The sequence below is a fragment of the Xiphophorus hellerii genome, chromosome 7, assembly GCF_003331165.1.
Source record: "Xiphophorus hellerii strain 12219 chromosome 7, Xiphophorus_hellerii-4.1, whole genome shotgun sequence".
Lineage (NCBI taxonomy): Eukaryota > Metazoa > Chordata > Actinopteri > Cyprinodontiformes > Poeciliidae > Xiphophorus > Xiphophorus hellerii.
This window is the reverse complement of record NC_045678.1, coordinates 14,021,930-14,044,513: the sequence shown is the minus strand read 5'-3', so window position 1 is coordinate 14,044,513 and position 22,584 is coordinate 14,021,930. Positions and strand designations below refer to the sequence as shown.

General features: G+C 36.8%; 1 protein-coding gene across 4 annotated transcripts in view; it reads left to right on the top strand.

Annotated features, from left to right (window-relative positions):
• Window positions 1-22,584, top strand: part of myo16 (myosin XVI) — a 122,294-nt gene that overhangs the window by 41,303 nt on the left and 58,407 nt on the right. For all 4 annotated transcript variants that reach the window (XR_004339874.1, XM_032567383.1, XM_032567382.1 and 1 more), the window contains exons 5-15: window positions 3,481-3,589; window positions 6,821-6,945; window positions 7,102-7,227; window positions 10,800-10,875; window positions 13,905-14,055; window positions 14,195-14,345; window positions 14,981-15,091; window positions 16,747-16,812; window positions 17,646-17,773; window positions 20,884-20,989; window positions 21,706-21,823. Coding sequence is in view for 3 of the 4 variants with exons in the window: in XM_032567383.1 (XP_032423274.1) it covers window positions 3,481-3,589; window positions 6,821-6,945; window positions 7,102-7,227; window positions 10,800-10,875; window positions 13,905-14,055; window positions 14,195-14,345; window positions 14,981-15,091; window positions 16,747-16,812; window positions 17,646-17,773; window positions 20,884-20,989; window positions 21,706-21,823 (1,267 nt within the window). In the remaining variant the exon portion in view is untranslated. The remainder of the gene's footprint in view (window positions 1-3,480; window positions 3,590-6,820; window positions 6,946-7,101; window positions 7,228-10,799; window positions 10,876-13,904; window positions 14,056-14,194; window positions 14,346-14,980; window positions 15,092-16,746; window positions 16,813-17,645; window positions 17,774-20,883; window positions 20,990-21,705; window positions 21,824-22,584) is intronic.

Here is a 22,584-nt window from a genome sequence, read left to right as displayed (position 1 = left end):
CTGCTGCTTACTGAATTAGAACTTTCTGTTTTTAAATAATTACGGGAGGCTTCTCTGTCTGAGTGGCTGTAAGTGATCTTCTTTAGGTCCTTAATCTAAAAGGTTTACATTCTAACCGGAAATTGAAGAGTGGTCTTACCGAAAGGAGCCTGATTGAGCCATCGTTATCTTTGACTGGCACAGGAAGGAACACACCAGCTAATATGTTCTAATCTGTTCTGTCCTACTCTGCCATCTCTTTCCTCATTTCTCTTCTATTGCTCTGTGCGTCTCTCCGTGATTTCCTGTCTCCAATTTTCATGCAGAGAGACTGAATGTTTTTTTTTTGTTTTTTTTTTGCTGACGGAGAGGTTTGCCAGTAGTCTCTCATGGGCACAGCGAGGGGTGGGGGTTGATGAGAAGATGGAGTACTTAGCAGCCAATGATATTAATTCCCTTATCTTCTGCTTCCAAACAGCAGGGAAGTAAGCCATTAATAAACTGTGTTGTTTCCAGTATTTTGCCAAATGCTCCAGTTTTGGACATTGACTGTTTATAAACGCTGGTGGGATTTGGTGAGATTGGTATTTAGCAAGTGAAAACTTGAATGCAGGCATGATATTTGTAAATGCCAAAACACTAACAATAAATATAATGTTCTATGCAATAAAAAGACTATTCTCTAGCTTGTGATGTTGCATTGAAACAGCTAAGACTTTTCTATGCTTAATTAATGCACTTTGTTCTGATTTTTGATTATCTTAACCTGCATTTAACCTTCCCGTAAGAGTATAGGCGTGCAAACTATTTTTTAACATATTCGTTATTCAGAAACTTCAATTTAATTTATTTTCTTTACATTTTATTTTGTGTTGAAATTTCCTGAACCAGTTGAAATTTATTTTTGAGTTTAGTCAGAACAGTCTGACTAAAAGAGAACTACACTGGGGGAAAAAAAAATACATATATTTTTTTGCCTGAAACCACTAGCACTGCTGCCGCTTTCTTTGCAATAAAATTATGAATTCATATCTCCAGAACTCTGAGACTTTTGAAAAGACATTCTCTACTGAAAGCCCTTGGCTTTTTCATCTACTTAATGTAAGAAAAATATTTCTGGTTCTTGGTTTTTCAGGCAGACAGGGCTTAAGAATGATGCATACAGCGACTGAAAACATCTTTTCACTCCTAATAAAATAGGAGTCAATTTCTCTGTGCATCTTTGATCATTTTGCTTCTAGATTCATCATCAGATGCAGTGACATTGCCCTACCAATGCAACTATTGTTCTACAAACAAAAAAGAAAATCCCCTATCAAAAATGTTGCTTTGCTACATTTATCATATTATGCTGTATAACTGTACTGGGAAATAATGCTTATGTTCTGTATAAATAATATTTTCAAATGTAAATACAGCATGTAACTGTTGTCACACGATTATTCTTATCACAATATATTTCTCTGCTAAATTAAATTGAATTGTATTGTTCATCCCTATTTACTGTCAAGTTGTAAGATTTTCTCTGCTGGTTGTTGGAGTTGGTCTGTCAAAACACAACTGTTGAAATAGAAGTGTAACAACACATTTTTGGTATATACTAATCGTGATGGGTCAAATTTTTTGTGTTACAAGCCTATGTATTTTGTTGCATCCCATGTTTTAATATGAATTGTAATATTGTCTCTGCCCTTTGCTGGTTGTTGTCTAGCTAATTTCCAAACCTGGTCCTCTGTGACTGAGCAAGACAAGATCTGTTAACCTTCCTGACAGAGTGGTATTGACTGTTTCTGAACCTTGAAGTTAATTGTGCATTCAAGCCGACTTCTTCATTATCAGTAATGCAGTGCACAGCTGTACCAACTGTAAGGACTGCATGCTATATACGACAGCACCCTAGTTGGAGTTCAAACAGCCACAAATACTCAAGAGTATTACACTTAGAAATGAAAATATAAAATCAGATAGATGAGGTTAGAAAGTGGACTGTGTGCTTGTGTGACGGTGTGTACAGCTTGTGTACAGAATATTATGTAATGTTGTTTTTGTGCTGCACTGTTCTGTACCTCCCCTCCAATCAGGTCCTTTGCTTTTCAAAAGGTGCTTCAAACTTTGATATTTCCTGCCTTTTATACATAATGATTAAGTAGCTGCTAGTTGTTTCCAGTCTTATTACCTGCACATTGTTTTGTATATTCCTGCAGCTAACCTTCATTGGCAAGAAAAAAACAACTTTCACTAAATAAAGGCTGACGCACAATAGCCTCACAGGAAAAAAAACAGATTCAGAAACTAATTGAAAACCTTGTGCATCCTAAGGAGCCAATTCTTTGAATTTTTTTGTGTAGTTGAAATAAATGTTTTATAAATAATAAATATTGTTTTAAAACTTTGTTGAAGTAACTTTTTACATGATCTGCTCCAAGTTGAGACTTTCGAAATAATTTAAGAATAAAATTCTTCTCTATAAAATGTATTCTTTGAAATCAAGTTTATAGGTTAGCTGAAGGAATATACAAAACAATGTGCAGGTAATAAGACTGGAAACAACCAGCAGCTGCTTAATCTATCATCTACCTGCTGTTCCCATTTTATACATGCTTTATGTATAACACTTTTCTTCATCTAGAAAATATTTTGTTTTACTTTCACGTTTTCCAGTCATGCCATAGAACCTTTTAGAAGTCTTGGGCAAAATAATGTGGAACTAAAGAAATTTACATGGAAATGTTAACATTTTCACAAAAACATAAAGATATAGCTTTAGATAACCTATTTACATCAGCAAAAAAAAACACTTATATTATTATAATGCATTGCTGTAGTAGTTATTTGGCTGCCCCCCATGAGGCTGCAAAGACACATGGGTGTAAAACAACAAATGGATCAATTATTTGTCACTAAATGGTTATATGCAACACAACCTTTCAGCATTTTGACTTTTTACATTCACTACTCAGATTTTCATGCTTTGCTTTAATACTATGGTGTAACCTTTTATGTAAAGCAGAATATGACTGATGGGTGGGACTGGTGCTCATGATGCAATGGAGTGGATCTTTAGCCATCTTTAATTTTTTTAAGGCCATTTTGCTCAATGTACTGACATGGCAGAGCAGAGGAAGCACCACTTCCATTCTCTAGAGGAAAACACCTTTTATAAACCCCCCTCTGTCTCAGACAAGTAATTAGAAAACATTGATTAGGTTCTGAAATCACTTAAAGCCTTTTGTCTTATCTCCTGCTGTGATGGTGAACTGTAGTGGATGCACTCTTGTTGAGTAAGCACACATTAATCTCTTGACATACATGGATAAATGCAGGCTACTGATTCCCTCACCCCTAACTCTCAGGTGATTATCTAATAATTTATTTAATTCCCTGTATTTCTTTAAAATATCTTCAGTGCCAGTCAGATCTGCACCTGGAATGCCTTGATAATTAGTTCCAGTTTATCTCAGATTCAGGTCTGATGAATGTTTGTCTTTTTTTCTTTTTCAGGCCGGGGTTAACATTTTGCTGCAGGATATCAACGGAAACATTCCTCTGGACTACACTTTTGAGGGGACAGAGACGAGCTATATTCTCCGAAAATATCTGGAGGACAATGGTGAACCTTTCTGTGAATCTTTTATGTTCTTTTTGTGATCTCTTTTCCCCCTTCGATTACGGTGAAACATTTGTTGTCATACTCCATATTTCCTGCTGTTCACAAACCATCAGTAAGATAAATGCTTAGTTTAATGTTTAATTTACACCCACACTGAAACTGTGCTAAATGGTTAGATGAGCTGCTCTGTGCATGAACGTCACCCTGTTTGAAGGTGAAATGCAGCTTTAGGCCCACTGATAGCAAAATTTGATTTGGACCATTGTCTGCTATAGAAAAACGACAAGGTCAATAGTTCAGCTGAAATGGAAGAGATAAAATAGCAGGGAGAGGAAATTGATTAAGAACTGAATGAGAAGCAGTAAAAAAAAATGCTTTTAAATAAAACATGCACAATGTCCATAAAAAGTTATAGAATAAAATATTCTTTCCCCCGTTTGAATGCGCCATCAGCCTGCATGAGCCTGCAACAAATCACATGACAAATGGCACAGTTCTTTCATAGGATCGTGGATCTATCAAGACCACCCACCACAGACACACAAACACACACCGCAATGTTCATTTCAGATTTTTTCCTTCCGTCACCCCCATGTTGTGATCTCCCAAACCCACCCCCTTCCCACTGGGATTTGCCTCCATGAAGCATACCCTCACTCACAAGGGCTCCATCAGCCTCTGTTGCTATAGCAACAGGGTTGTATGCTCTCTGTCCTTATCAAGTTTGTGCAGTTACAGAAAAGACAGATTGTCCACGTTTGACGATGCCAGGAGGTGGTTGCTGAGGGTAAATGTCCTCTCATTCTCCTTGATGAGTCACTACCTTTCATGGCGCATTAGTCGAGTTTAATCAAGATGTTGCTTGAAGGAATTTCATATGAAAACTATAAAATATGCAGTTCTGCTCAGAAGTTTGCGTAGACTTTTCAGTAGCATAGACGTCAGATTTATCGAGAACTTTTGATGTGACTGTTGAACCATTGTTTTTCTGTGGTGGCATGAATGTACAAACAGACTTTGGCTCTTTCTCAATGTCCACTGTAGAATAAATAAACAGGGAGAGACAATACATAAGTGGATGGGTTTGAGGTCATTGTCATGTCCAAACACCCAGTTATGATTAGATTGCAACCCTCTGATTAAAACTGACGGATAAAGACCAAGATCTAAGCGCCTGGTTCAAAATCAACACCTTGAAACTTGAAACCTTGAAATTCACAGCTGCTCAGACAGACAAGCCAGATACCTTATTGACAAACTTAAAAATAAGACATTATGATCAGATGAGCGAAATACTTTGCTGTTTGACCATTATGCCTGTAAGAGTATTTTTGAAGAGCTCAGGTAAGCCTTTCAGACTTGAAAAATAATGTGACGGTGGTTAGGTATGGAGTGGTAGCATTATTGCACAAAGTAAGTGGAATGATAAAGAAAGAGAATTATCTTCCAATTCTTCTACCTCACCTGAAATCTGCAGCGAGGTTGAAAGTGGGACACAATTAGGTGTTCAGCCAAGATAACGACCCCAAAAACATCAAAACAGCTTTAACTCTGTAAGATCCAGTGTTATAATATTACATCATCTCTATGCTGACCTTTTTTCTAGTGTTTTTTAATAAAGACTTGGCGATTGAGCTGTATTGTTCAGGATTAGAATGCTGTTGGTTAGGAAATTTCCATAAGTTCCTCCACAGGATCTCAAAGTAACACAACTTGAAAAACTCTGGCCATCAACATCTCTGTGAATATGTCAAGTGATTCGCTGAACCAGATTATTCTTTAAAATGTCTTTTTAAAATTTTGGGGCGATCATGTCAATGTCTAGAGGATTGTACAAAATGCAAAATAATTTTATATCATAATTAATCTTACCTTTAACCTTACAAAAGCAAAGCAATCTGAAAACATCACATTTTTCTGCAAAACAATCTACAAAGTTGAACTGTTTTAATGCCCGCTTCTTTGTGGGTTAAGAGTAAATGCAGCAGGCAGATTTTTTAATTCATTATTTCCCAGACTGCTGTGAATAAAGTAATATGTTTTTGTTTATTTGATGTGGTCTGAGAGCAAAGAGCTCCGTTAAAAACAGATGGATCAGATCTCTGATGTATGATAGATCTTGATTTTTAATCACTTAAAGGTAGATCTAGGGTGGTAGAATAACTCAGAAAGGTCACAGTAAAGAGACATCAGATCAAATCAAGAGAGCTGAACACCAAACAGCTTCACAAATTACCACAGCAACAATAGGAAGTGACGTCATATGCCTTACCTAATCCACATTTAGGTTCTGCTGTTTTCATTAGGCAAATTAGATTCTAATTTTTGCTACCAATTTTTGCTTTAAAAATCAACTTTAGTGTAATGGTGCATAATCCTTCCTCTCTGTAAAAGCGATTCAGATGAATTATTAAAATGCCTGGATTAATATAATATTCATGCCAGTGATGATTTTATGTAAACTTCTGACTAGAATTGTAGGTATTATGATCGTTCAGATGAGGGCTCTTCATTAAAATTTGCCCAAAAGGCATAATTTGTCCTTGCAGATTGCGTGGGAGTCAGCCTTTTCAATTAGCCATGCAATGTTATCACTGTTGATATTTAATTTATTAAATACAAGCCTACACATTCATTGCTATTAGTTAGCACATCCTGGAGCAGTATTTCATAACATTCCTGCCTTGATTTACAGAAAGTGCAATCTCCCTAAAAAGATTCAGGAAGAAGGAAACTCAGATGACTTTTTGGTGATCTATTTTCATTCTGCAGTCTCTTACTCTGCTCGTTTCTTTTCTAAGAAGCATCATGGCTAAGCCAGAGCTGTCATCAAACCTTTCTAAGATAAGTTAAATCTGACACCTGCTGCAGTTTATTATTTTAAACAATCATAAAGTGTTTTTTGGTGAATGTAATGCTTTCACAAGCTGAATTATCTATTTATTCCTTCCAGTTAAAGATTGCAGCTTTAGACTCTTAGGTTATTATACAATTATAAAGATTAAGACATTGATTAACTAATTATACCAAAATACATTGATGTTTATGGTTGAAACATGATTAAATGTGAAAATTTTCAAGGGTTTATAAAGGTTTTATAAGACACTGTAGCTGTGTGCTTTCAGTGTCTCAATACAATGCTCTCTATATCTGTGCTCCAATTTTATTTTTGATTTAATATGCAAACTAACAAGTCATAAAATCATTTATGTAATGTTATTGTTGCTGTAGGTGTAAACGTGACCTCCATGCACACCATAAAGACACAGAGACCAACCACCATGCTGTCTGATGTTAAACATCTTGTAACCACCGGGGGAACCCTTAACCAGCCTAATGACGAAGGAGTTACTTTGGTAATTTAACAATTCCTAAGAATTTTTGATAGTGACCTTTTTTTAGTTTCTGTTCCCATTTGATTTCTTCAACTCTCTTTTTATCAACTCATGAACGTGTTTATTTTATTTTTTTAGTTCTAATATGCTTTTTGTTTACATCTCCTTTTTCTAAAGCTCCACATTGCATCTGCCAGTGGCTACAGAGAGGTGGTGTCAGTGTTATTGGAGAGCGGAGCAGACCCCCATCCAGCTGACAACAACTTTTGGACCCCACTCCATTTGGCTGCAAAATATGGGCAGGTAACTTGCTGTTCAATGTTTTGACGTTAATCAACTGGAAACCTAATTTAAACTGAACTGGCTTCATTGATCCATTAAGATCGCTTCAATTAATTAAAAAGTAAAGTAAAAATGAGAAACTTATTGATGGACTCTTCCTTCACTGTACCTGCCTGTAGGCAACTCAGAGTAGGAATAGACAAGAACACGATTCTCATAAGAAAATGAGAAGAAATTAGTAAGACCATGGTTTCATGATCTTATTTAATTTAGAAGGATAATGTAAAAACGACTTTTTTGAGATTTACATCATGTTACAATATTGTTCCCCCATCAAAATCACATCTGCAGTGTTGCTTTGATTTTTTTCTTGCATGTTTGAGGAATCCTTGAATCTCCCATCGCAACCATTCTGTTGTCTCACTGAGGTCTTTTCCACAAACTCCTTATTTGCTCAGCAGACTTTCAGTTCCACCAGGTGTTTTGCTAATCTCTGCTGCCACTAGTCTGGTGGAGCTGAGAGGAGAAGACGTGGGGTAGGGGCTCTCTGTGAGGTGCAAATTTGGCTTGATACTGCAGCTCAGGCGAGGAGCTTTGGGTAAATAAGCAGTGCTTATTCACCTCCCAATGGTTGCCATGGGAGATTCAAGGATTCCTCAACATGCATGAAAAAGTCAAAGCAAAGCTCCAGGTCTGTGTTTATGAGCGAATTATATTATAACATGATATAAAGCTAAAAAAAAAAAAAGTGGATTGTTCTTGGCTCCAGAGAAATCTTCCATGACTGGTGCTTTATCTAGGATTTTATAAAATAAAAAAAAACTACAGGAATAGAGTGAAAAGACAGAAGCGTGGCTTTGATAGAAAAAGTTTCAAAACCTTGGTTTAGTAGCCCATGCCTAAACCTGAGAATGTATTAACTGATTACAATGTTTTAAATGATCAAATTTACAAACAAGAAAAAAGTTTTTAGAAAAGCATTTGGAACAGAATGGGATAAAGATTTGGGATAAAGATTTGGTTTGGAAAGGTTCCAGTTATGAAGAGAGGGAAGCGATCATGTTTGGATCTTGCTGACATGACTAATTACCCTTTGGACTATGTGCTTGGTCACTGACAAGAAGAATTTATTATTCTGGTGTTTGGAATCATTCTCCAGATATTTGGTTTGTTAGTCCAGAAACCACTATTTTTTTCTTACTTTTGTGTGTTTCAGTTTTATCCTCTGACTTTGCACACAGCCTTTCTCTGTTTCATTCATATGCATCTCCAGACCTTCTTTTCCATTTCTCATGTTTCATTCTGAATTTACACCATTTTTAAATTCCAGATGATAATTTAGTAGATCTGCATGCAATAATCCACTCTACAGTCATGTTAAAGGAACTTGAGTTTAGCCATTATGTTTTTCTTTGTTCTTGTGCTTCCTGAATGCAGAATTACGATGCATGTGGGGGGGTGTTTGTAGGACTGAAATGTGTAAGTGTTTCAGACTTACCAGAGGCAGAGTGGAGAATTGTAGAATTGATTGGGTTTTTCTTGCAGTGCTAAATCACCTCAGTTCTCTGCTCTTTACTGGTAACAGTGCACCCCCTCCTGCATGCAAAGTACTCTCTGGGCCTTCTTAACATTTGCCTTTTGTCACCTTCTGCTTATTGCTAGTCTTTCAGTGGCACATAACACAACTATACACCACCTGGTACATTAAACTCTGAGACCTCTTCTGCAGCGTGCCATGTGCAGTAGAATGAACCTTTAAGAAGATGTATGACCCTATTATCCAGCTAATTAAGCTTTCCTTCCTTGGATTTGTGATAAGTAAGATCCTGCCTCCCAGCTCCCATAGTTTGAATCAAGGATTTTAAAGTTCTGGTCTTCAGAGGGACAAATCGTTCTTATTATGTTGGATTTTCAGTCAAAAGTAAAAGGGAATTAAATTACCAACCTACTTGGATTGGATTCGTTTCTTTAGTTTTATAATTGAAGTATTGGAAATTAAGTAAAAGTGGGTCTTGAATAGTTTTCACTCTTTAACTTTAACTTAAACTTTTGAAATTAAACATGAAAACATAACATCAGAAGAGTTCATGGGTATTACTAAAACTGCAATCTGTCTGGATCTGCCTTAAAGATACGCCAATGCACTTGTAATCTTTTCCTGTTCCTCTTTGAAACCTGAATTGCTGAAGCATTCACATCTTTTAGTGCTACTGACGTGTGGCCATTATTTATAGAGTCTGAGCCTTGCCGATAAGCTTCACGGGCAGAGGCTGTGCTTTAGCCTCATAACTTTACAACTGTCGGCATAGGTCACAGTTAGTCTTGAGAAATGCTGACTCACTCTCCTTTGCTCTTCTCTTATGTCTTATTCCTGTGCAGCTGCAATACAAATAATCACTTCACCTTCCCATTTGGAGGTGAAAATGTCTTTTTTGTTGATTTGGCATCATTAAACTGGCTTTTATCCTCCATTATTCATCATGGTTTAAGCTTGTCTATTTTAGGCTTAGTTATATTATTCTCTTTGTCAAAGATTGAGAATATGTCAAACATGTAAAAGAAATGAGTAAAGGCAGTGAAGAATCCAGTTAAAAGTGGGTAAAGGGTAATGACATTACATCTGGAACAGCAAATATGGGCCAAAATATGTTTGTGTTATGTACTCAGTGCCTAGCTACCCAAGTAGTAATGGCACAGACTTCAACTTGGAATAATAAGGTAAAGATTTCAAAGCCGTTTTTTGGGTTAGGAGAAAGGAGTTTAGCTGAGAGTAGCTTAGAGATCTAACAATCTAACAGACGTTAGAATAACCAGGGATTTAAAAATGATCTTTGGTGAAACCAGTCTGCTTGTTATTCATCACAGAGATTAATGAATGCTTGTGCCAGAATTTAATTTGAAGAAACTTTCAGTTCAGGCTCCGTTCAGGTAGACGTTGCAATATCTGCTTCAATTTTGACTGATATTCTTATTATGATGTGAAAATGCTTTATATTGGCGATTCATGGTCTCTAGGGAAATTCTCTATACATCGTAAACACATCATTGCTCAGGTGAAGGTTGAGCGTTTTCATTTCCGCCCTTTGGACCTCACAATATCAGCTTTCCGTGAAGTGACTTGTAAGTGGGGGGAGCTGCAGTTTGGAGGAGTTTATAAATCTATACATTATTTTACTTAAACATGTCCTTGAATCACAATTAAACAAATGTGACAATTTCTTGTAGGGTAAATTTGCTGTAACTCATAAAGCTGACTGACATTGTGCCATCTGCATCACCATAGCCAAATGGATGCCCTGTATTTATTTACATGTTTTAATTCTTTAATGTTGTGGATTTTATTTCAAGGTTTGATAGATATGATGCCCCCAAAAAAGCTGGGCTGAATATCCATGTGTCAAATGAATGTAAAGGCTGTGTTACGGATTCTTTAAAGTAGAGATATCACAACTCAGTCCAAACAGTATTGAAGAAAATAGAGAGATTTTACATTTCCATCCATCCAACCATCCATTCACATGTATCTATTCTGCTCTTGAGTCTTCCCTGGATTTTGGAGAAATGGAGATCTGTTTTTCCTCTCTGTTTTCCAGACAAGCATCGTTAGCAAGCTCCTAAGGCATGGCGCAAATCCAGCTTTGCTCAACTGCAACCAAGACAAGCCTTCTGGTAATATATTTACTGAACACATTCACACTAATGAGCATTTGATCACAAACATAAAAAACACTGCAACTGGAGGGGCAACATGTTCAATCAAGTGGGAGGTAATGAAGCAAAAAAAAAAAAAAGAAAGAAAATAATTTTGTCAGACATAAATGTAGATGTGTGCTGACTGCCTTTGGGTGAAAGCAAAGGTAATAAAGGGGTGTTACAAATTACTTTACAGGAACATGAAAACAACAATTTTATGAATTCTTAAACATTATTTTACCTTTTACCTGTTTTGTAATAACGAGTAAAAGGGGAAATAATAATTAGGCCACCAAATGTGGGTTCTTAGACGTCTGTGGTGGACATCTGTTCCTGTTTTGACTGGTAGCCGCCAGTCTTTAGGAAATACATGAATAAATAATAAGTTACAAGCTGAACCAGCTACCATCAGAAGATTATGCCTACTTTTGATGTACAATTATGGATGTCTTCTAAAAGGTCTTACTTCCCTATTCATGAGAGTTAATGGCTGAGGGAGACTTTCGCTCCTCACGGAAAAATTAATGTAAAGCTTATAGCAAAGGGCAAAACAAAATACCATGTACAGGCCAAAATAACGTTCTGTGTTCAATTTGGTACTTAATGTTTAAAAATTCACAATATTGTTGTTTTAACAAATGTTTTAGTATTGATGAAGGCACACTTCTATGGTTTAAGTAATGGTAATGGTTATTAGCTAATGGTTATTTCAATCACTTTGTTTTCACCTGCAAGATGATGGCTGCCAGCTGTAGATCACTTCAGTGCAGTTTAAGATTGGTAGTTGGGCTGTAAAGGAGGGGAGTAACACACATTAAGAAATAACCATTTCCTCTGCTCCTTATATGCCCTTCTTGTTGATGATGATATAATCTGTCACGCAGTTTGCAATCTTAGTACATCAGATAAGATAAGATAAATCTTTATTGTCATTGTCACAAGGACAACGAAATTCAAAGGGTGCCATCAGTCGGTGCACATGCCCAAAAACAAAAAATAACTGTCTCACAATTCACACACAACCCAAGAATAGCATATGAAATTGCTGATGTAATTCATATGCTGATGAATTACATCAGCAATTTAGATAGGTAAAACAAATTGAACTTCACACATTTAAAAAGTCTGTTTCCTACCAGTCTGTAAGAATTTTTTGAAGGTAGAAAAGGTTTCCTTCAATTTGTGTTTTGGTAGCACTCGGTGAGTCATTCTACTATCGTGGAGCAACGCATAAAAAGTCTCGATTGTTATGAGTGCAGTGTAGGCACTGCTAGCCAACAATGCTTTGATGATAATAGTGGCCAATAAGTGACATAAGTCTTTGTGAGAGCATTCAAATAGATTGTAGCCTTTTCCATCAAGAACTTTGTAGACATCAGTGACCCGAATTTGATGTGGCCGGTTAAGGTAGCGAGTGGTAAACAGAGAGGTGATATGTTCACTTTTAGGCTGATTGAAAACCAAACTCTCCTCTGCATTTTGGACCATCTGGTGAAGGTTCACAACACAGACTGTGAACCTTCACAGTCTGTGTTGTGAAGGTCTCTCACTACTGGGAGACCAGTTAGTCCAGTAGTGAAGGCAGCAGATGGCCATAGACTGCAAGAGCTGGGTGGCATATTGAGTTGGGCACGGCATGACTTTTTGTACATTTAATGATGCAAAGTGATTGAGTCATGGAGACATGATCTTTAAAGGTCATTGATCATGACACTTAAGTTTCTAGTTGCCATAAATGGAGCAAGAGATTATGATTCAGTTGATACTTATTTATTCATTGACTTCAGTGGGGAAATCTGTATATTAACATATATTAACATTCTTATTTCATTAATGTGGCCTATTTACTTTGTTGCCAGATGCAGTCTTGATTTAATGAAGTCTAGCATGCTTTCAGGTTAACATCTTGAAATATCCTTGTCGTAGAGTGAAGCTGTCCTGACGCATGTAGGCAGCCACCACCTCCATATGGTATGCCTTAAATGCCAAAATAGAACAAAAAATTAAAAGAAAGCAAAATAAGGGAAGGTAATACCCAATGTATTTTATTGGATTTCTATTTGCCAGAAATGCAAAGAAATAGATGCATATTTTCTTATATTTTTTTACTATAAAAAAGTGTGGTGCACAATACAATGTACAAATTTCCTTTCACTTTACAATTATGAACAATTTTATTGATACATCCCTTAAAATCTTTCTGAATGTATGACTATAACTTCACAAAATGTTAAAATGTTCTAGTCTTACGGATGCTTTTGGATGGCACTGTATAAACAAACACACAGAAAATGTGTCAGAGACTGGGGCTTTGAATTTTCTTCCTCCCTTTTTGTAGGATAATATCTCTCTGCTGTCGCTCACCGTTTACTCTCTGGGTTTAACCAGGCCTGTGACTCATTCTGGTCTTAATCAATACCCCATATTTGCATGTAGACACAGAAAACATGTGAGACAAACCCTGAGAGGCTGAGACAATCCCTAACATTTAACATTGAAGCTGCATGGTTTTCCTGTAGAAGCATATAATAATGAAAAAAGAAACGGGATAGCAAGAGATGGGTGTCAGGGGTGCTGTCTGTCAGACTGAAATAAAAAGCCAAAAGCCATTTTCTTTCCCTTGGGCCCTCTTAGGCCTCATTACAGATGGAGAGATCCTAAAGCTCTCATCCTTTGCAGTGCTGGATTGATTCTCTGTTACATTTGAATTCTGGATAAGGGCAATGTCATCAAATGCATTTTTGAGAAAGGGGTTATAATGACACTTAGTAGTGCCAGTGTTGTTTAAGCCATCAAAATCCTTGTATATCAACACTTCTAGTCTACTTACTTTTTATCTTTTGTTTTTACTACAGAAATAAACATTTGAGTGGATTAGAAAGATAAAATAGATAAATTTTGCTCTCACGTATTCAGAATTTCCTGCATTAACTTGAAGAGTTTTATTTTTATTTTTTGTGATGTCAGATTTTCAAAGTAACAAACCTCTGGGTTTCTGTCATTAGATCTTGCAGTGTCAGAACCAATAGCAGAGATGCTGCATAGTGCAGAGGAGAGCTGGTTGCAGAGACTGAAGGACCCCGGAGCCCCACTACTTTCAACAGACCAACGTTATGATGGAGGCTCTCATGACTTCAACACTCCTCTCAAAACTTTGTGAGTCTACTCTTTTATATGCACACATTTATTCAATACATTGTAAATTATGATTTATCCTTTTTAAACTCAAATATTTTGTATCCTTTCCCCAAATTACAGTCGTTTAACTCGCCATGCCTACTCTTTTGTTAATCAGGAATCCGCTTGGTCTCTCAATCTCTAAACGGGACAGTCTGCTGGAGAAGTGTGCCATGTTCAGAGAGGCAGGTGGAGCACTAAGCCGACAGCCCTCTCAGGATAATGGCCTAGATAGTCCCTTTAGCTCTGGACCAAGCAAACTGGAGCAGGTAACTTTGCTTCAAAGCCCATTTAAGGATGAACCTTCTCAGAGTGTCTTTGGCTGATAAAGCAAAAGGGTTACATTTGAGTTAAACTGATCTTTAAAACTCAAGAAGCTGTATATACTTAATTTGGTGTGGGTTTTTCTTTTAATGGAGGATGTGCATCTTTTGAATAATTTAATATTTTATTAGGCTTTAATAACAGACTTCAGTGTAACATCTTGTGATTTTATCTGAAAGACAAAAACTAAAGTACTGTTTTGCATAATTGTGACATAAAAAATGTTTTCCAAATATGTAAAATGTGTTTTTTTATGTATTCATTCCCCTTTAGTCTAAAATATCCCTAAAATATTTCCAGTGCAACCAAGTTCTCCTGTTTTATTGAAGCAAGATTAGTCTATAAATCTAAATCCCAAATCTCGCATGGAATACTGTTCACTCAATCATCTAAATGTGGAAGCTTAAAAATTTTGCATTTGAAGTCCTGTTATTTCAACATTGGAAAGCTCAAAGTGAAGTAACAAAAATAATCTTGTCATAGTTTGGGTTTTGTAGAAATTATGCAATGTATGTGGACAACAACAGAGGCTATTAAAACACCACTCTGAGTTCAGATTTCATTCATTGTGTTTCTTTAGGTCAAGCTGATGCCTCCAGCTCCCAATGATGACCTCGCTTCCCTCAGCGAGCTGACTGACAGCAGCCTGCTCTACGAGATGCAGAAGCGCTTTGGTAACGACCAAATCTATGTAAGCCTGTTATGTCCTTGTACCTTTTACACACAAAACCTTAAACACCCAGAAAACCCTGAAAGGCGAAGAGAAATATGAAATATATTTTCTTGACATTACAGTTGCCTTTAGTTATTGGGATGTTCTCTAAACTCTGAAAATGTCAATGTGAAGCATTTGGATCATATTGCACAAACTATATACCCAGAAGGCCTCTGAATTTACAGATTTAAGGATTTTGCCCTTAAATCTTACTATCTTGATACTTTATGGAAACAAGTTGTATTATGAGGGGACCTTGTACTTTATTAAAATACTGTATCTAGCTTTGTTTTTTGAAAAGGTTAGTTTAATTATTCTTGGTAGTCGTACGTCAGATTTTGTTTGCAACATAAATTTTATCTCTTTTTTAAGCCCACTGACCTAACAGAGTCTCCTACTTCCCTTGCTCACACATAGTCTGGTGAAAATATGACAAAATCAATTCTGCAACTTATTTATTTCCATACTTTTGTCATGCTTTTAGCGGGCTTCCAGGTAGGATTTTTGAAAGACTGTAACCAGAGCAATGTAAAGCTGCACAGTTGGTGTGCAGTAGTCTACTGTGTGGGGATGCAGTGATAGTGTGCTATTACAGAAACCCAGATGGGCAATAGACAGAAGGGTTGTTCTCAGTGTTGGAGGTGACTAAAGGAAGTCAAAATAGAGAATAGGGAACTCTGCTTATTCTTATTTTATAATCTAGAATCTAATTTGTTAGACTGAAGAAATTAGTTGACAAAGTCTGATGAACGTGATGTATTGTTTTGCTTTCTGGTTAACTCTTCTAGTATTTTAAAAAGTCGTACAACTAAGTTGTTTTGTTGCATAACCAAATATTTTGGTGCACAATATGAGTCAAGTCCTAAAAATAGAATCATAATAAACTCCAGTTGATTTTTCTTTTGGACTATAGCTAATTTGCTTCAGTTTTGTAACACAGGGTAACAGAGCAGAGAAATGATGGACATAAATGGGAAAGAACAGGCAGAATAATCCATATGCTACCAGCATGGTGATCAGGGAAGGGGGCTTTCAGGAGTGGCCACTGCCTTCTGCAGCACAAAAGATCTTTCCTTTTCATCCTTAAAAAGAGTGATGAAAAATGAAAAAAAAAAACTCTAAATTTGTAATAATTAAATAATGAATCCAATTTCCATGAATTTTACTTTTTAAGAAAAACATAAATTAATATTGCCTCCAGTCTGCAAACAATGGGATATTTGTTCAACCCATTAACCTTGAGCCCAGTCTGGAGGACAGACCAGCATGTTACTAAATATTAGCATTAGCAGCACTTTCACAGGAGGCAGCTTGGCTCTAATAGAAGTTGTGAATGATGAAGGGTTAGTTGGTTAGAGAGGAGGGTCAGAATAAGATCGCCGTTCATTCTGGTCTTAATGTCTGTAGGGCTTACATATGAGACAGTACATCTGAGTTCTTCATCAGGTCATTTTATCAGTTGGAGTTTTACTGTTATCTTCTTACAATGTTTTCAACATTATTTGCAAACATGCAATTTGCTAAACACATATGCAAGGCTTCCTTTTAGTATGACTGTTTATTAAAGTTTTTAGAAATGAGGATGAATTACTTGTTTGCTAATTCGCGTGTCTCTTCCTGCTCGTGTTTAGACTTACATTGGACACATTCTTCTACTCATCAATCCAAACAAAGAGTTGCCCATCTATTCCACTTTGGTGAGCAAACATTTAAATTACCTGTACGTATTTACAGCAAAAAGCCATTGTTGTCTATTAGGATGTTTCAATTTAGATGGGAATATATGGTAATACCCTCTCAAGCAGGATGGTTTGCATTAGATGAGCTTTAAGTATTACAGCTGTAAAATCATTCTATGAAGGAAAGAGTTTCCTGCATAAAAAGCAGAGTAGCAGGAGCTGAAATGGACCTAGTAGTTGATAAATAATGCAGTCTTCCTGTTAGCGATCCGCAGCGTAAGGCTGACTCTGCATTAACCAGAGAAAACACACACAAACAGCCATTGCTAGACGCAAACAGTCTCAGTTACAGTTTCTCGTCACAAGAACAAAAATGCTTATCAAGCAGAAAAGAAAAACAGACGACAACACAATCCAGTAGGAAAGTTATTGAAAATTGCTCATTTATTACCTTTTCCACAATATTATGTCATTGTGCAAAAACCTCCTCCGTCCCTGTTTCTGTTATCACCAACATAACACTTTCATACCACTGCTGGTCTTGGCAGACAGGGACAGTATGAATGACAACATGCCGATTCTGAATCTTAAATGTATACTTTTTACTTTTAGGATTATTAATCTATTGCTTCAGTCATAGAAAACAGAAAATGAGATTTATTTTTACTTCATTGGATTAAATATTTAAATTTGTACATTTAAGTTTGTGTAAACTGTAGCTACACGGTTACTTAGAGTGGTATCTTTTATCTCTCAGAATGATCCCCAGTGTGGCTTCACTGTTTCATTGAAAATTGATCCCTCGCCTGATTGTGTGTACATCTTATGTAAGGCCTCTGTCTACTTCTTAGGTGAGTCAGTTGTACCTGAGCTCCACTGGCCGTCTTTGCTCTTCTCTACCGCCTCACATCTTCTCCTCAGCTGAGAGAGCGTATCACATGATGCAGCAGGAGAGACGTCCACAGTGTTTCATCCTGAGGTACTCCTGCTGTTCCTTTCTATACAGAAACCCCCAAAGTTGAGACATTTTATTAGGTTTGCTAGAGAGCACTAGTTTAAAAAAAGAAGCTTAATGAAGACCAATGAACTTATGTAGAAATGAAGATGTTTGCTTGTAGAATATTATCCCAAACTATAAACATCCTAATGGAGCACTGCCACTGCATCAAACCTGCAGCTGTGGAGATCCACCAATCAGATTGAATCTGAATGAATCTGTCGAAAGGACAACTATTTGTCATGCCTTTTAAAAATCTGGCTTTTTTGGAAAAAAAGTGAAAAAGGAAACCATAAGAAGGGTCTGTTTAAAGGATGTCACAAGCATACACAGCAAACATGTGAAAGAAGGTGTTCTGGTCAAATCAGAACAAAATGCCTACATCCAAAACACAATGTTTTGGGTGAACACACAGGAACACACTGGGGTGAAATATGGCGATATATGGTGAAATATGGTGGGAACAATTTTCTTAAGCAGAGACAGGGAGACTAATTGGAGTTGATGGGAAGGTAGATACAAGGCGATCCTTCAAGAAAACTTGTTACAGGCTCCAAAAAAGGTTCACATTCCAGCAGAACAGCAACCCTGAACAAACGGAGAGAGAGATTGATGGTTTAGATCAGAGCATAATCACAGTCCAGACCTGGATTGCTGTTCTGACACTCTTAAATCTGCCTGAACTTAACATATTTACCAAACAAAAAAGGGCAAACATTTCTGTCTATAAATGGCAAAAGTTGGTGAAGAAAAAAGCCAAAAATTATAGTTGATGGCAAATGTGATTTTCAAAAGTATTGCTCTGAGAGTGTAGCATTTGGCTTCACTGGATTTCATCTTGGTGTATCAGAGCAAAGGGAGAACAGAAATGTATCCCACCATTTTCACATTTTTATTTGTGAAGAAACCATTTTCACTACATAGTAACATTATACTTCTTGTTGATCTGTCACATTAAAACCCAATAAAATAAATTTAAATTTGTGTTTGTAATGTGATAAGATGTGTGATAAGATATGAATACTTTTACAAGTCATTCTATGTTAAACCAGAGTTGCAGTGACAGTTTTATAGCTAAATAATTGGCAGGTTGCTCACGTGGTTTGTCCACTCCCCTCAGCTGCACACCTGTTAAATCCTTCCAGAAAGATTAATAGCTCTGAGCCCAAGCCAAGCAGTAGACCTGTTCCACGTTTGCACAGAGATGGATGTTTGCTGGGAGGTGTTGGAGAGCTGCGCTCTTTGTCCTCGACTGGACCAACTCAGCACCCTGATTGCAATTAAATCCTGTTCCTGCTCTCTAGTGACATTCCCACTGAGTCGTAACCAGTCTGGCAGAGAGTTAATGCGCCCTGGCCACAGGCTATCCATCTCACTTACACACACAAACACACCCACAGTGGCATTGTGCTGTGCACTCACAAGTGCACACGTTTCCATTTCCTCAATTTCTTCCTTTGCACTTTATCACTCCTTCTCCGGTTTCACTTTTGATTGTGCCGTGGATCTCCTTGTTGTCTGACATGCATATATACCAAAGTACACACACATATGCACACACACATCTTCTTTTACAGGCAATCAATGGTCCAGATCCCTCCTGAGGCAGATACTCTTAACAGTCTACCCTTAAAATCTAATAAAAACTGTTAAATGAAAAGATAGCGGAAGAACCTTTGGACATGGAAAAGTAGCATAACACATACACACTCCCAAACACCGAAAGCAAGCTGCGGTCTTTAGTGAGGAGACCCTGACCTTCTCAAGCCATCTGCTTGGTGTTACTATGCATGTCTCGTCTCCCTGCGTGTCAGTGAGTATCAGAGCATGTACTGTAGGGGAGCCTTATGTCAGCCTTGATATCCAGTCACCAGAAAATTAACAGGCGTCCTGGGTGTTAAAAGTATGGGCTCAGTCAGTGAAATGTCACTCATGTCAGGAGGAGTGGGTGGGACATGTAATGGGTGGGGGTCCCTGAGGTAGGGGAGATGTCAGGTGGGTGGAGACATTCACTGTAGGGGACAGATGATGTCACCCTGATGACTAACAACTCACACCTACTCTTCAGAGACACAGGCAAAGCTCTATTTGAGATTTTTCTTGTGTTATAAAAAGTCTGTTGTGGTGGAAAAGGTTTAAAAAAAACCTAACAAATAACCAGAACAAAGCGCATTAAAACATTTAACAATGCAAATTCAGTGTAAAATGTTCATTGATATCACAACTTATAGATACACTGTTGATGATCGCTTATATAAAGTATAATTTGTGGATTGCAACCGATACTTATAAAGTGTCGTACAAAAGTGTTTTTCTCCCTTGAAAATTTGCACAAACTTTGCACAAAATTTGCTAAACTAGTTTTAATGTTACATTCTCAATTGGATTTGAGTCTGGACTTTGCCTGGGTTATTCTAACATCTGAGTGTGCTTTAATTTAGTTAGTTTGAATATCAAACTCACTATCAACTCTGACAAGTTGAAGTCCCAGCTGAAGATAAACATTGGTGCACATGATGTTTACTGGGTGCTGTGCTTTTTGTAAAACATAGTGTTTAGCATGTCACCCCAAAAATGCTCTAATTGTTCATTCTGCTAGTTATGTGGAAGCCCTTTCTTGGTAGAGTTAGAGTTTTTTTGCTTTCTGGTGATAAATTGAACAGTGCTCTATGAGATATTCAAAACTTGGTATCCTGTTTTATAACTTAACCCTGCATTTAACTTCTCCACAACTTTATCCATGATATATTTGCTGTGTTCCTTGGTCTTCATGATGCTTTTTGTCCATTAATGGTTTCTAACAAACATCTGAGGTTTTCACTGAACAGCTCAATTCACTCTAATGTCAAATAACACATGTGTACTCTGAAGAGTTTTTGTTGAATTATATTTCATTCAGGGCTTTTTTAAAAACATTCTGTCTTTTTCACAATTAAGCACTGCTTTGTGTTGATCTTTCACATAATAATTGGTGTCCACAATTGTTGACGTTTTAATGTTACTCATTGTGGAGGAATTCTAAGGTCATAAATACTTTTGCACAACACAATGTGAAAGACTAACTGAAGACTTGTCTCTTTCTGTCTTTTCAGTGGTGAGAGTGGTTCTGGGAAAACTGAGGCATGTAAGCACATTGTGAGACACTTGACAGCTCGCTCCAGCCCCAGAGGCTTTGGGTTAGAGCCCAGAATGAAACACGTAAGTCTGAATGCGTCCGTCTGTGAGATGTTTGTCAAATTCTGCACTTCAAAGATCCAGTGGGTGAAGAGGGGTCCTCTGTAGACTTGCATGATTCAGGAGCCTGCAACAATGACACAGCTGTGTCCTTGAAATGACTTTGGGTTCTCATATCAGATTTCACTTTTTTCTTTTCCGTAAATCTCTCTGTCAAACTCATAAATCCCTGAGTGCCCCCTGCCTACCCACTTTGCTTGCATACATTGACGTTAGCAAGTATTTCACATATGATGGCATGCAACATCTTTATGCTCTGCATGATAGATTCTTGCCTGTTAGATTTTGAACACTTTTTGATGGTGCATTAATCATTTCCTAAATTGGTTTGAAGGTCAACACTAACAACATTATTTTTTAAAAAATGTTTCTAGATAGGAAATTTAGATTCACGACGCAACATTCTGCTTTAGCTCAGAGACTGATTTAAAATACTGTAATCAGTGAGTGCTCTTTTCTGATGAAGTCATTGTAGGCAATATCTGGGTCAACCTTTCATTCTGGGACATGAAATGATGAGACTCGAATCATAGATTTGCACTGACATCTAGTGGTTCAAAAGAAGACTTTCCTTGTTGCCTTTGACAAAGATGTTTTCTTTTCTGCATAGTGTGTTATGCTTTATTTCTCATTGAAAGATAATGCAAAGCTTGACATGAGCTGTTTGGTTATATATACAGGTAAACTGTATTCTGGAAGCTTTTGGACATGCAAAAACCCCAAGAAACAGCAACTCAAGCCGTTTTATCAAGTTGCTAACGATCCAGTTCTGTGAAAAAGAAAAGACAATACTGAGAGGTAATGGAGTGTGCACATCTGGCTGTAAATGAAGCTGAATTATGAATAAATTCAATGTCTTTATTGTCATATTCGGATATGCATAAGACATTTGCCAGTCATGTTAGATTTCATTCTTAAGTATATATACTTTCATGTTAGTTCTTCTGAAGATTTATATAAGCCTTTCTTTAAATTATGTTTTATTCTTTATATTTATTATTGTTAATATTATTAAGTTATGTTATTTTATTGCAGTTTTCTGTGAAACACCATCAGAACATAGTGTATAATTGAAAAAGGAAAGGAAATTTACACATTGCTTACTTGTAAGTTATAATTTGCAGTTTGCCACAAGAAATGCACTTTTAAAGGGAAGATCAGTCCTAGTCAAAGGCCAGACCTGATCTAGAAGAAGCTCTATTACAAGAATTGAAAATTCCTCTAATCTGATCTTGGGATGCAGGGTGAAGTGCTCAGTCTTAATGAGAAAAGCTAAGAAACAAACTTTTAAAAGCCAGATTTTTTTCACTTTAAATCTGTGTTATTTTGATTTTATTTCACATAAAAAGCTACTTTCTTGTTTGTTTGTTTCACAAATGATTTAAATCAAAGTAATTGGCATTCCAACACACTTATTGTGGAAAAGTTTACGACTATAGACACCTGTTCACAGCTTTAAACAGGTTACTAGCTTTGAGTCACCACCAGGAGGCAGTAAAAGCTAAAGAATATCCCTTCATGGCGATTTGATTTAATGCCTAATTTGTATTTTTTATTTA